This window comes from Poecilia reticulata, chromosome 12 (assembly GCF_904066995.2).
Source record: "Poecilia reticulata chromosome 12, P_reticulata-male-v2, whole genome shotgun sequence".
NCBI classification, from domain to species: domain Eukaryota; kingdom Metazoa; phylum Chordata; class Actinopteri; order Cyprinodontiformes; family Poeciliidae; genus Poecilia; species Poecilia reticulata.
Window position 1 is genome coordinate 14,307,298 of NC_088841.1, and position 15,923 is coordinate 14,323,220.

The 15,923-nt window shown below is 38.8% G+C and overlaps 1 protein-coding gene across 2 annotated transcripts in view; it reads left to right on the forward strand.

Annotated features, from left to right (window-relative positions):
- LOC103473798 (mediator complex subunit 13L) overlaps positions 1-15,923 on the forward strand; it is a 99,564-nt gene that overhangs the window by 51,608 nt on the left and 32,033 nt on the right. For both annotated transcript variants that reach the window (XM_008424295.3, XM_008424296.3), the window contains exon 3: positions 12,755-12,839. In XM_008424295.3, coding sequence (XP_008422517.2) covers positions 12,755-12,839 — 85 coding nt within the window. The remainder of the gene's footprint in view (positions 1-12,754; positions 12,840-15,923) is intronic.

Below are 15,923 nucleotides of genomic sequence, written 5' to 3' on the forward strand. Positions count from 1 at the left end.
GTGTCTCAGATCATGATTATTACCGTATTTTCCGCACTATAAGGTGCACTGGATTATAAGGCGCACCTTTAATGAATGGCCTATTTTAAAACTTTTTTCATATATAAGGCACACCGCATAGATGCTACAGTTAAGGTTGCCACACGTCCCATACAAATGTGGATGTGTAATAATAAAGAAGTGGTCCCCGAGTACTTTATATACTAGTCTTCCCCAGTCATTGTTTCACTCACGGTGTTGGTGTTGAGATATTGTGCCCAACTGCTTTCTGGGTAACACAGACCAACCGACACGCTGCCACCGCCGGACGATGGTCACCCTTCTCTGTTCGCGCATAGCATGTTCGTGGAGAACGTGATGCTAAATGATCTGCAGACGACCTGATTATAGACGGTCCATAGGTAGATGGGTCAGTCAAACTTTATTAACAAACCAGCATTCTGACAACTATCCCAGCATGCACCGCACGCTTCTTCTTCTACGGGCAAAATGAAGTCAGCGGCTGCTTACCGTAGTTGCTAGACCTGTTGTGGCTCAGTATTGGTCTATATATAAGGTGCACTGGATTATAAGGCGCACTGTCGGCTTTTGAGGAAATTGAAGGTTTTTAGGTGCACCTTATAGTGCAGAAAATACGGTAATTGCTCCTTTTTCAGCCCCACTTTTTCAGAAAGCTTTTCTCCCAGAAAGCTTTCTGGAGGAACCATTGCAGCCTTTTGAATGGGCCCCAGGAAGGGGACGGTCATCTGCCTAGAGTCAGAGACAACTGTAGTCACCCAAAGCATTTTCAAGAGTGCAAATGGCACAGAGGAGAAAATGTAGCATTTCTGATATTTTTAAAACCTTGAGGTACTTTGATATCAGTATCTTGCTCATGCTTTTTACTGTTAGCAAAAAACCTATTATTGCTTGTCTACAGTACATTTCTGCAGCAGCTTTTGTTATCTGATTATCAGTCTCAGTGGTTCTCTGCTACTAACCATTTAGCCTGAAAGACCTGGGAAAATTCCCATGAACAATAAGTCACCCGCTTTATCTCCACTGATGTCAGGATCAAATAAAGAATCTTTGTTTGCCCTTGCAGCCAACAACAGTACTTTTGACATGCCTTGCTTGTGAATAAGACATTTTACCAGAAGCTCTGGAGAGAAAATAATATGTTTCACGAAGCAGTCTTTCTGTTTGTGGCATGCTTTGTTTATATTAAGTAAATACGTTATGTTGACATATGTAGTACCTGTAAGAAAAGTTAGAGTCCTCTTGTGGGAGATAAAAAAAGTACAGTTGATGTGCAATCTGCATATTCTGTTATGCATAAAAGATATGCATATATATATACATGATTCACTAAAGGAAAGGAAAAACACTAAGACCATAACATGTTTCGCTAAAACTGAGACTTGATATATTCCGTGCTTTTGCTTGCAAATTCAAATTGCTTCGGCATGCCAAATCTCCACTCACAGCAAGACACAAGCCATTTTTCTACAATATGTGCTTCTCGCTCTCTTTTTTTTTTTTTCTTTTCCTTCAAGTCAAATTCCCCCATTGACAGAGCCAGTGATACAAAACAAAGTGCTGTAGATCTGGTGCAGAGAAGGAACGAGCAGAAGTTGTGTAAGGGAATAGTGTGTGAGCTGCTGTGTTGACATAGCCTGGATCGGTGCCAGCCATCCGCTCTTGCCCTCCGCTTTGACCTCAGTGGAGGAGAGGTGGAGCCTTTTTTTTTTTTTTTCTGGCAGAAACATGACTCCGGTGGATAAATTACTAAAGAAGATTAAGGCGGACAAAAGATTCACACTGACAAATCAAGCTGGAAAATTCTGCAGTTATTTTTGTGAGCTTGTGTTTATGTGAACGCACACTCTGATGGCACAACACCCAGTCTGTTCTACTGGCTCTATACTTGACTCACCCCCACAACTATGCAAGCAGCTCCAGCTCAGTCACCTAATTGATTCCAGATTTCCCCCTCATCCCTTCACTCTTTCAGGCCTCCTCTTCCTCCTCTTCTCCCTTGTTTTCCTCCTCCTCCTCCTTGCTGTCACCCCGGCTCTTGGTTTTCTCCATCACTCCAGGCCTGCTGGGTCTCACTGCCTTCCATGCATGCATTTTTTGTTGCTATCATTAAAATATAGTCAAATAGTTTTGCATATTAAAATTTGTCGATTTCATATACCCCTATTTAAGGAAATCATGCAATATTAATGTGCTTGAATTTCAAAGTGATGTAAGGTTGGTGGTTGTATCATTGCTTCTATTTTATTTTTTATTTTAGTTATTTAGTTTTTTATTTTATGATTTATAAGCTTATTACTTAAGAAAATGCTTTAAAATATATGGAAACAATACAGCTTACAAAAAAAGTAGCAGATTCCTGTGAAACGGAAGAGAAATAAGTGGTTTTCAATATTTTTTACACAAAAAACTTAAGTTTGGTACGTATTTATATTCAATCTCCTCCAGAATTACCACACTTTTCAGAATTTTGTTTTTGTTTTGTTTGTTTTATTCCACTTTACAATGACTAAGTTGTGTTACTTTGCCAAAAAAAAGAGAGATTAAAATAATTCCCCAAAACACATTGCTGTTTGTAGTTATAATGGGGCAAAATAAAAGTTTAATGGGTACGAACTAGAAGAGTGAAAATACATGAAAACCTCATGATAAAATGTCAAGCTTAAACTTGACAGAGAAATGACTGCGTTGTTAGAAACCAGAGGTCTGCGCTCAGTAAAAAATACAGTCGGCACAGAAAAGGCATTTCTGGTGTTAGATGCTGCTTAATTAACCGACCCAGCTGTGTAGTGAGCTTCTTTTCACAATATGAGTCTTGTACCTGGAAACCGTAAATAAAAAAGTAACAGCTAAAGGCTAGCTCGTCCTCAAACTTTTATCTCCACTTTCACAGATTTCCACAGCTTCAGAGAGAAAGATCAGGTTCGGTAAGCAAGAGAAGGTAAAAAAAAAGCAGATCACAAATCTCACATCAGCTGCAGTACATAACATTTCTGACAATTTGACCCTGGATTTGAATAATTGGGATAATAAAACCTAACAAGCCACAAGCAAAGCTAATGGTGCAAAGCAACATACAATATGCCAGATGACATGCTTGCTTTTTCCAGCACATATGAATTATTTATTGTGAGTTAAGTCTGTAATTGATGCATTAGGGTTAAATAATTATGACAGTTGTGTGTTTATTCTTATTTAACTTATAAGACAACATAGTTTATTTGAAGCAGTCATTGCGTGATGTGCCTTTTTGTTTACCCTCAAACTTGGATTGGATAAAATCACATCAGCAGAGATTTTATGAACAGGAAACAAATATTTTTATTTTCCTGATGAGTGAAAGCAGCGGAGTGACTTTGTGGGTTCTGTGTTTTCTTCTGATTCTGTCAAAATGTCAATGTTATTCTCATTTAGTTATAGAAATAGAGATAATTTTGACTTTGGAGTTCATCTTTGAATCTAAATTTAGAAGTGCAGATACTTCATGATTATTTTGTCACCTTACTGTAGGATATTTCATCAACCTGAAAACAAGAGAGGTGAGCTGACACTCCAGTGAAAGGCATATCTTCCTCATAACCCGCTGGACACATTTTATATGAATGAAAATGATGAAATGTCAATATTTTTAAAAATTGTGTGGAAAATTCCACCATTAAAACAAACTAAACTAAAGACAATCCTATAATTTGAAAAACGAGATGAATTTGTTGACTGAGAAGTTGAGGGATGATTCAGTGTGATCAATTCACAGGATCATTACACTGTATGAATACTATTTAAATAAAAAGAGGCTCTTCATATGAATTACCTTATCATCTCACTGAATTAAATATGGCTTATTAAAATTGCAGTCAAATTGAGCATATGCCGTTTTGAATATCTTGCTGCTTTGTTGTAATTTCTTGTCCTATTGGCTGGTTTACATTAAAACTATGGATGTCGTAGCATTTGCATTTGCTTCATTTAGCAGCGTTGACACTTCTGAGTGGTACAGGTTTGAAAAGGCACACAGCCTGTGCATTGTTTCACAGAAATCAATAGGAATGTACTTGTTTCTGAGGATGCTAATGTGGATTACCTTTCAGTTCCTTCCAACTTAGAATGAATTGACAGTTCAGTTTGCGAATATTGAGTGTCTACATTTCTTTTTCTTTTTCTGCACATAAATACTCCAATGTAGTGAGGTACTGGTGCTCTTTCATTTCCCAGACCCTGATGCATGTTATCAGCACAAGACTATAAATAACAGGAGTTAAACCCTCTTGTACGTCTTGATTCTCTCCTGAACAGCCTTCCTGCTGTTGTTGTCATCTGAGCGCTGCGCGTAAAACTGCCCTTTCCTGAGATGCCCCGTTTGCAAACTGCCTAATACTGAATAACCACAACAGCTGCTTTGTGATTTGGTGATTACCTAAGTCAATAAATGTACAAAAAAGAGGTTGCCAATACATCAACACTTGAAAGCTTTAATAGCATTATTGATGATGCGAAAAGAGAATTACTTTTATTTGTGCTGATTCAAAAACTCTGCAAAATGGTTTCTGGATATATAACAGTCAGCTTTTATGGCCTCTTAGTTTTCCTGTGTGGCATCTTAAGACCTTATCCAGCACCTAAGGGTGTTCTCAAACTACCTATACTCATCAGTTTGACTGTAATAAATGTACTCTGGGCTTTACGCAGCACAGACAGTTGTGTGCTTATGTGGACAGTTTCTTCTTATATATCAGGAGTTTTCTATTCTTAACACATGATTACATTGTACCAATTCAATTACATGGTTAGGATACATCACTTTTAAAAAAGTATTTGCACCCTTACACATTTTTAAAAATATTTTTTCTTCTTTTTCTTTTTTTTTGTTTTTTGGTCACACCTTAGGCTTTCCCTTAGTCAAACAAATACTTTCTGACATCAGTAACTTAAATTCAAAATGTAGTGTTCAGATGATGGGCTCATTCATTCAGAGAATTACTCTAATTTCGACTGCTGGTTCTGTTCCACTAGCTACAAAATCATGAAATCACTTATAACCATGCGACAACACGATGCAGATCTCTAAAAGCGTCACATCATGTCCTGATTTACAGAAATTTCAGAACATATGTAAAATAGTTATTGACATTTATCACTTTATTGAACTAAAAAGGGTTACAAAACTATCTATTACTGTGGGAGTCCAGCAACTACAGTGAGGGACATTATGCATAAATGGAGATAACATGGAAAAGTGGTGAACCTTTCCAAAAATCACCATCTACCTAAATTACCCCAAGAGATTATTACAGTCTCATCCAGGAGATCACAAAGGACTCACCTTGGTTGTGCACCAGGGAAGCAATTTGACTTAAAATCAAAATGTAGTGCTCAGATGATGGGCTGAAATCTGATTGAGTTGCAGAGACATGGCCTCACACAGGGCCTTCATGCTCAGAAATCCTCCAGTCTGTCTGAATTACAACATTTCTACAAATGAGAAAAGACTCCACCTGCTTGGCAACATTGGCCACTCATCACAAACTTCAGATGGAGTTGTTAATACCAGGGCTTAGGGGGGTAATTACTTTTTAAATAAGCCCATGTTGTAGTGGCAAGCTTTTGTCTCCTAATAAAAGAGATATCATCCTTTCAAAACTATTTTGTATTTAATCAGGTTCTCTTTGCAAGATATTAACATTTGTTTGATGATCTAAAGCGTTTAAGCCTGACAAAAATAAAAAGAACAGACTGGGCTCATCCCAGTCGGTATTTACACATCAATCACTGAGGTTTTACGAAAGAAATTTACGTTTAGCTTTTACCTTGTAATTGTAAAAGTTAGCATTTATTTATTTGAAATATAAATGCGCCTCACTTTCAGACTTAGAAACACATTTATAGTTCCCTCCAGTTGTTCTCTGTAATCTAAAAGCGTGTTGAGCAATATATGAGTACATCCACTTAGGAAATGTATGATTACCATCTTTATCCCTGCTTCCTTGTGTCAATCTTTGCACTGTTTTGCTTTCCACCCATCTGCGCGACCTCGAGAATGTTTCTCTCTCTTTTTATTGACGAAAATTACAATGAGCAATCACCGAACCCTCAGTGAATAGCTAAAAGAGATCAACCTCTGTTTCCAACGTGCGACAGGGGCAGCTAATTACTAAAGAAGCGTTTTGTCGAGTGAATTTTGCACACACGTCATACTTCCCGGTTTGAGCCGAAGGCACACGCCCTGCAAAAGACACAACATAACATCACTACGCCTGGTGTTATCGATCCGAGACAAATGAACAAATGAGAGACACAGGGTGGGGGAGAGGAGGAAGGAAACGTGGGGCACGGGGCTATCATGTGCAAGATGGAGCGTTGTCACAGCTCAACTCTCGCCTTCTCCCCGTCTCAGATCAATACCGTCTTTGTATTTGTTTCCACCGAGTTGAAGCAGTGAGCGGTCACTCTCTCCTGTGGTGTGAGACGGGCACAGTTGGGAGATGAGAGGGGGAGAAAGAGGCTGAAGGACAAACACGAGGGAGGTGGAAAGCTGGGGCTAGACCTGGAGAGAAAGAGAGGTGGAAAAGAAATGAAAGAGTGGAAGTGGCGACCCAGTTCCATCACTGCTTGTTTGTGTTTTGAGCGGTGCGGCAGTAAAGAGCGTTGTGGCACGAAGATGAGGGGGGCTGGGGGAGAAGGTTGTGTGAAGGAAACGTGCATCTGTGAGAGCATGACCTCACTCCCATATATCTTGCAAAGTCCGGCCCAACACATATATCTGCATGAGAATTCACCTTGGGTGACAATACTGGCTACCACATATTAATAGAATGTTAGCTTTTATACTTTCACCCCACACAACTTCTCGCTGATCTTTTTGAGTTATCAAAAACACACAACGGTTAATATCCATCTGTCTATCCGCCTAAATTAAACATTTGGCAAAGAATATTTAACCAATAAAACTTTCTTTCATACAGCTCTTAAAAACAAGAAACAGAAGAGATCTTACATTAGTCGCAGAGGAAACTGTTATTTTCCTCCTCTGTGAAAAATGAAAAGTAAAATGTGCACAAATTCAAAGCAAATTTTAGAGGTTTTTAACAGCAATCACAACAATAATAACATGTATAAAGGAATACAAATAACTGGATGCAAAAAAAAACAAAAAATTAGTGTTAATATTATGCAATCGTGGTATTTATGGAAATCAATTCAATTAATTAGCGGTACTTAAAGCCTTAAACATCATTACCAAAGCACATTAATGTTGTTAAGCTTTCATTTTCATAAATCATAAAGTGCTACACTGAAAGAAAACAGTTGTGGTAAATGGCACAATTTATTTTCGATTGCTCTTTGACTTTCATTGCGGATTATTAAATGTCTTTTATTGGTTGAAAGATTTATTGATTGGTAGTTTAAAACCTGATCTGAATCAGTAATAAGATAACAGATGTCAGTGAGCCCTTTTTCCAGTGCATGTATTGTCTAATTAGCGGTTCTCAACGTGGGCGGTACCGCCCCCCAGGGGACGTTCAGAGGACGGCAGGGGGCGCTGGCGGACATTTTTACAAAAGGGGGCACTGGGATGCCTTTGGGGGGCGTTTGGTCGAAGGTAAACTTTACACCTTAAATGCACAACAATGCCAGTTTAGACTTTGAGCAACTTGGTAAAACTATTGTGTAACATTAAACCATGATTGACTGCAACTGTATCGATGGCAGCTCTTCTTCTATTCAGTGTTTGTTAGCTTCTATTAGCTTCTTGGTGCAGCTGCGTTCTCCTGCTACTGGTAGCTAAAATCAAAATACCCTCACTGTGTATCTCTCTGAAAAATGAACCAATTTAAATAAAGAAATCCCTCCATGAGTGATACCCCGATAGAGGGCGTTCATTTTATAGCTGTAACACCGGTGCTGTAAGTGGTCCGGTATGAAACGGGGGTGACAGAACAACACAGCACTTTTAAATTTCAATAATCAGAATGCAGAAATTGTTTCCGTTGTTTTAAAAAGTTTATGTCAGTCTGCCTTCTCCCCATCGATACTCTTCCCGACCGCCCTGCACCATAAAGGGTAAAAAGAGAAGACGTTCACATTGCGCAAAACTTTGAAACAGGAGAAGCGGGACATGAAACGGAGCGACGAACTAGATGTGAATTATGGCATAAAAACAGAGAATCCAACGCTGAACAGTGAAAAAATCAACATGATGTGAAACACATAACGAGTAGGCGGCGCAGCAGGTGATGATTGAAAATTACTGATGGTGAGCGTCAATAAATGATAAAATAAAACTAGCAACAGGAAAGAAACTAAAGTGGACATAGAAATAAACCAAGAGAGGATAATACTAATCAAATGAAACTAACTGGAAATAAATGAAGAACAAAATGCAAGAATAAACTAAGAAACTAAAGTAAATACAGTGGGATAAACTGGTATGGCAAGATCTTTCGAGCAATAATTAATACATAGGACTGTATGGCAAGAATAAACAGGCACTATTTCCAGATAAAGGGTAAAATAATATTGTTGAAATGTCATGGGTTTAAGACCATATCTGGTACTGAGAATAAATATATCTTACAGACCATAACAGTAAAGAACTGATCACTTATTTATGTTTTTAATGCCAGTGTTAATGTCATGAGGCTGATGATTCCATGACACTCATTAGGATTTGATTAAGAACCAGATTTGTTCTTTGTAATTTCTGTCCAGTAAAACTATTAATCTATAATCAATAGACAGGTCTATATAAAGATATAATTTATGTTTCTGTCTCATATTTGTATGGCATTAAAAGGACCTGAAACTTTTGTTTTTCCACTGAAAGCTCTGGTTTGCACAATAAATGCCATGTGGATTAAGTTTTATGGATGATACTCTGATGTCCCATTCTCATGAAGGCAGCACAGAGCTGCACCACCGAAACCGACAGAAACACTGAAGAGAAGAAGAGCTATGATTAATGTAGTTACAGTTCTATCCATGTTTTAATGTTGCAGAGCTCAGTCGTTTTGCAAATAGTTCAAAGTTTAAACTGGCATTGCTGTATATCTTTGATCTGGTTATTTTGTGTAATATTTAACAACTAGAAAATGGCACAAAATAAGAATATTTTTTCCACTCTGATTGGCTGCTGTTAGACCTACCGATTTTAACTTGAATGTTCATTACATTTTTCATAGACGCCTGTGAAAATAATTTCTATTCCCATGAGTTTTTTGTTCTCTGGGAAATTATTTTCAATGATAAATACAGAAACAAGCATAAAAATCAAAACATCTACAATAGTGATAGTAATATTAATAATAAGATAATGGTCAGTGGAAAGTAGCCTGCAAATTCCTTAGTGGGGGGCGGTGAGGGACCTGGATAAAGGCTAGGGGGGCCGAAAAAGGTTGAGTGTCTAATAAGTGTCTAAATCACTTATTTATAAGTATATTGTGAGGTTATTTTTGTAAATTATTGACCCTTTTAGGCAGCATTTAATTTGTGTGTGGCATTTTGGCTTCTTTTGTGATCCAGATGTAACCCACAGTCTGATCTTTCCCTTCCTATTTCGTCTTTCTTTCTCTTTTCCAAATATTTTAACTCCTGGCACTAAATTACAAAGTCCCAACAGATTTGAGGTCTCAGAACTGTAATCCACCAGCCTCTGAATGACCACACGGCGGGTACTAACGTTTGTCACTACTGTTGACTCTGCCTGAAAACGACTAATGGGAATTCCCAGAATGATTATTTCTCATTACCTGATGTTATCAAAAGGAGAAACTTCCTCTTCCTTTTTAAAGGAAAATTTTCCCCTGTCCATTGTTACATGCCATTCAATGTATGCTCAGGAGAGGGGTTTTAATCAAAATGAAGATTGAATGCAGTCTGTTGGCTATTGTTCTTTAAACTACCTTTTTTATTTACTTTTTTGTTAGAAAGAAGGTACTGCTTTTCTATCAACTTAGCTATAAATGTCCTCAAACGGGTTTTATTTTTGAATTTATTCGTAATTTCACTGAATTCAAACCGGAAAATTGCCCTGAATAAACCAGAGTGTATCTAAATGTAAATCTATTTCAGAGATTTGAAATTGGGATAAACTGAGCTGTGTGTAATTGAATCTGAAAGACAAAAACATTATAGTCAATTGAACTAAACTGACGCTGATTAAACAGAGCAGAACTGATCTGGGTTGTATTGAACTGAATGAAATTAAATTAAATCAAGTTGAATAAACTAAAACAAGAAGCAAAATGAAATTGACAAAGACTGAAATGAATTCAATTCATTTGGACTGAGCTGATTTTGAATAAAATCCAATAGAACTGAACTGAATTTAGTTGAGTTGAGTTGGGCTGAATTAATTTGAACTTAATTAAATATGAGTGAATTGTGAATTAGACTGAATTTAATTAAAACAGAGGCATCAATCCTGTCAACGTCCAGTTATTGGAGCAAGCAGGTAAACACAGATAATAGATTATTAAACTCATTTAAACAGAAGTAAATTAATGTGCTGGAATGAATTAAGCTGAACTAAACTGAATATTTAGAGAGTTGATTTTCAGTTCCCACATTTAAAAACAAAATGAGTGCATGAGAAAATAAGCTATTTATTATAATCCTTGTGTCACTTAATTAGCATAAATGGAAACCAAAGTCATGAGCAGTTTACTTTGAACTTGAAGTAACGTGCATATTTGGAAGGGGCGATGGCGTGAGAGAATATTTAGTTGTACTTCATGTAGCTCCATCTGTGATTAATGATTGATTGAAACGCTATAAAAACCGCCACTGTACTTAGCGGGGCATTTACTGTTTACAGCCTTCTCATCCCCTGGGCCAAGCGCGTTGCTCTTCTGATTAACTGGAAGCAACATCTAAAAATGTGGCAGTTACTAGCTGGCTATTGGGAAAAATGTCAGTTTCACAGGGTGTCAGTTTCAAAGTTTCACACTCATTTGGGATATTACTGCTTTGAAATATCAGACAAATGTTTTATTTCACACTCTATTTTTCTATATATGTAATGATTTGTGTGTGTGTGTGCAGATGCTCTTGTGGATGCCTGACCTTAATTTCTTGCTACAGCGATTTGTCACACCTTGCATTGATATGGCGCAGTGAGCTGGCTTGCTGACAACTGCGATTTAAGCAGACAAACAGGCAATCTACATTAAATGTGGCTCCTAAAAATATGGTGCTGTCACTTTATTGAGATTGGTGACACTTGCTGAATGCTGCAGGAATTCTGGGAGCAAATGTGAAAAGTTTTTCCTGTTTATGGTAGTCTCTTTAAGAATATGGGTTTAGTTTCTTTTTTGGCAGGATGCGCAAATGATGGAGGGGTGAGGAGTCACTTACATAGATTTAGACTAATGGGGGGTCAGGAGTGTGCCGCCTAGGCTGCCACAAGGAGAGGGAATGAAGATGACTTGTAGAGAGCTGGGAGAGTTGGTAATAAAAAAAAAAAGTTTTTTTTTTTTTTTTCAAGAGAAGGAGAAAGAAGGGGGATGTAGAGACAGGGAGAACTAATGAGTTGGATTTTCCAGAGACTTTGCATTCTGCTCATGGTGCTCGCTGTATCTCTCTCCGCTGTGGAAGAACTGGCTGGAGCGAGCTTCCTGTCTGAGCCCTGAAGCAGGAGTAAATGAGGGGTGGGTAGGAAAGGGGGTGTTGGAAGCAATAGAACAGAGGAAGGAGGAGAAGGGGAGGAGGGCGCGGGGCGGCAAGGAGGGAGGGAATCCAGTGTTGAAATTGAATGCCAGGGCGCCATGTTCTCACCGCCAGCGTTTCCATGGTTACAGGGTAATTCTGGCGAGTAAGGAAATTTCATTCACTTTGGTATGAGAAGAAGAAGACAAAAACAAAGGGGGGGGGGGAGGTATTAACAATGCAGCAGAAGAATAGAAAGGAATACATAATCAAAAAAAATAAAATAAAGGAGGAGATAAAAAAAGGCAGGAGGAAAAAGAAGGAAACATCTAGTGGGGTTTGTGCCACCCATCCCCCAGGCGAACTGCCTCTCTGCCTCTCATTCTTTTTTTTTTTTCTTGTGTATTTCTGTGATGCTTGGTTTGTTTGCCACCACCCTATCAGCAAACACAACACCCACCCACAATCTTCCAGTTCTTCAGCAGCCCTGCAGGTATACGGCGAAGAACAAAGAGAAACACTGCTAACTGGCCGCTGTGCATGTTTTTGTCAGGGTGTGTGTGTGTGTGTGTCTCCACTTTTGGGGGAGGGCAAAAGGGGGCGGGGGGAGGGGTGGAGTGGGGGGGGGTAGTGGGGGGGTACTGGGGTGGATATAGGGAGAGGTCTGAGAGGCTGCAGGATTGTTCACATGACAGATCTGTGTAGTCGTTGCTTATGTCTTGCAGGCTTTGCCAAAGTTGATTTAAGGATATTAAACCTCCAGACTCCCAAAATTGCAAAGAAGAACAGCTAAAACGGTCGTGTGAATGTGGAAACCTAAGCATGCAGGCATGTGTATCAACCTATACAAAAACAGACACACTGTCTGTCTAACAAGGGTTGACAACTGCAGGGGGACTTGGGGGGGGGGCTGACTGGGATGTCAGAGCAGCCAGTGTGACAGCTGTACAGCCAAGCAACCCCTGTTCACACAAACACACACGCACGCAAGCAATATGTGTGCTTCATCATCATTTCTGATATCATCATCTTTAAATTATATTATGTGTGAGATGTATAAATTATAACGTTGCTTTTTTCCCCCCTTCTTTTTCAGTGACTGATGAGGGGCTTTGGGAGTGTGGACTGTCCTATGAGTGCAGGACCCTCCTGTTCAAAGCCATACACAACCTGCTGGAAAGGTAAAACCGATGATCAACAAACAGAATAACAGTATTAAGATGTTCTTCTTAGAACATCTTAATACTGTTCAAATTCAAATTTAAGACATTCATTAATAGCAAAATCTAACTGAAGTAACTTAACTTAATAATGTAGTTAACTCAAATGTAAGTTACTTAAAAACATAGGCTAGTGAAATATAACTTAGTCCAGTTGTGGTTTTTGGCCCTGGCATGCGAGTCCATTGGTTTTACAGCTTACTCTGTTTTGCCAAAAGTATTCACTCACCGATCCAAATCATTGAATTCAGAGGTTCCAACCACATGTGGATAAAATCCAGCACCTTGACATGCAGACTGCTTCTACAAACATTTGTGAAAGAATGGGTTTGCTCTCAGGAGCTTGCCAAATCCCAACGTGGCACTACGATAGGACGCCACCGGTGCAAAAAGTCCAGCCGTGCAATTACCTCGATACTAAATATTCTACTATCAAGTGTTGGCAGGAATACAACATAGTGCAAAAGCAACACAGGATCTCGTCTGAAATGTTGTGGGCCACATAAAAGAACGAGGACAGTGGATGCTGAGACACAGGTCACCAAGTTTTTGCAACAGAAAGTTAATTTTAATCCAACTTCAAACTTTTGCAGTAAAAAAGATCCACCATAACAGTAAATGATAAGAAATTTTGGGGAAACTATTGAAATCTGAGAATTGAAAACTTCATCACATACTCTATAATTGCTAGTGGATAAGGTAACAGGGACCTTTTGATCTTTATTGCTTTAACAAAGATCAATTATAGCTTTGGGACTGATGACATCTAAATTCCTCAGACAAAACAACTACACAGAATTAACATATTTAAAAAAAGCCAAAAGCTGATGTAAGGAGTTATTGAATAAAATAACTAAATTAAAGCTAAGGTCAGATATGGAAAATGCAGAGCTATTTAAGACTTTGTAAAACAAGAACAGTCTGGGATACTTTTTAGATTGAACAGCAAAAATCAAAGAAATGTTACACCTTTACTTAGTTTGGCTTTTCACCTTGCACTGAAAAGAGGACCAAGCCACTTGAAAAATGTCACGTAGACAACAGCTGCATGTTTGAGGAGCTGTCATGAGAAGCTCCCCCAGACGAGCAATGGGGAAGGCAAATAGCTAATCAGCATGTTGCTGTGCATACTTGAGACAAAGGCAGGACAGAAAAAGATTGAGAGACGCTGTAACCTGTTGCCGTGGTCACACAAGCACGTAGATGGTTATTGGTGGGATTTCAAACTATATTTTCAGGCTATATATATATATATATATATATATATATATGCTCCTGATCAAAATCTTAAGACCAGTCAAAAAATGTGCAAGAATTTGCATTTTGCACTATTGGATCTTAAGAAGGTTCTAAGTAGAGCATCACAATGTTAAAGGAAAAACTCAGTGCAAGAGACAAAAACTTTGAGCAGGGAATTTTCTGAAAACTGCATTTACACTCAAACATGATTTTTTCAGCTGATCAAAAGTTTAAGACCATAGTCTTTAAAAGCCAAAAGCTGTGCAAAAATCTGGATTCCATCTCATTTTCTGTCAAGTCTTTACACTCTCAAGACCTCCTGATGGCAAAAGCAAAAAAAGCTCACTGACTTTGAACGTGGTAGGATTGTTGAGCTGCATAAGCAAGGCCTCTCACAACGTGCCATCGCTGCTGAGGTTGGACGCAGTCAAGACAGTCATTTTCCATTTTTAAATGATCCTGAGGGTTATGGAACAAAAAAGTCAAGTGGTAGACCCAAAAAATTTCACCAGCTCTGAGCCGCAGGATCCGATTGGCTGTCCATCAAGATACGGGATGATCCTCTACCCAAATTAAGGCCATTACTGGTGCTGACTGCAGCCCAGTAACCATCAGACAGCATCTGCGAGAGAAGGGCTTCAGAAACAAAAAACGTCTTCAAAGGCCACGTCTTCTTCAACGCCACAAAATTGCCTGTTTGAACTTTGCACCAAACATGGGACATTGAAAGGTGGAAGAAAGTTGTCTTCTCTGATGAGAAAAAATTTAACCTTGATGGTCCTGATGGCTTCCAACGTTACTGGCATGACAAGGAGATCCCACCTGAGATGTTTTCTACCCGGCACAGTGGTGGGGGCGCCATCATGATTTGGGGTGCGTTTTCCTTCAATGGAACAATGGAGCTTCAGATTGTGCAGGGGCGTCAAACAGCAGCTGGCTATGTGGAGATGTTGCAGCGGGCATCCCTCATGACTGAGGGCCCTCGTCTATGTGGTAATGATTGGGTTTTTCAACAGGACAATGCTGCAGTTCACAATGCCCGTCTGACAAAGAAGTTCTTCCAAGAGAATAACATCACTCTTTTGGACCATCCTGCATGTTCCCCGGATCATGCAGGATCCGGGGAACCTGGAAGTTTACAAAAATAGACATCAGTTCCAGACAGTGGATGCCCTTTGTGAAGCCATCTTCAACACTTGGAGCAACGTTCCCACTAGCCTCCTGGAAACACTAGCATCAAGCGTGCCTAAACGATTGTTTGAAGTCATCAACAAGAATGGTGGAGCTACTCATCACTGAGTCCTTTTTTTGACACTTTGATTTCTGTTTTGGGGGGTTTTTGGGGTTTTTTTGAGCTATGGTCTTAAACTTTTGATCAGCTGAAAAAAATCATGCTTGAGTGTAAATGCAGTTTTCAATTAATTCCCCTCTCAAAAGTTTTTTGTCTGTTGCGCTGATTTCTTCTTTTAACATTGTGAAGCTCTACTTAGAACCTTCTTAAGATCCAATAGTGCAAAATGCAAATTCTTGCAGTTTTTTAACTGGTCTTAAGATTTTGATCTGTAAATCATGAATCATTTCCATCCTTTGGTTCATTTCCATTCTGTGGTTGACTGAATTTGCTGTGTTGGTTTCAAACCAGTTAATTTTCGAGTAAATACAAAAAAATGATAAAAATTCCCCTGAATTACATCTCCAATAGTCTTTCAGTTATTTAATTTGGCAGATTTAAAACAATAAATTGATGGGTATTTGCAGATCAGAGTGAAACAATGAGATAAATCCAGTGTTTTAGAAAGTGATTTA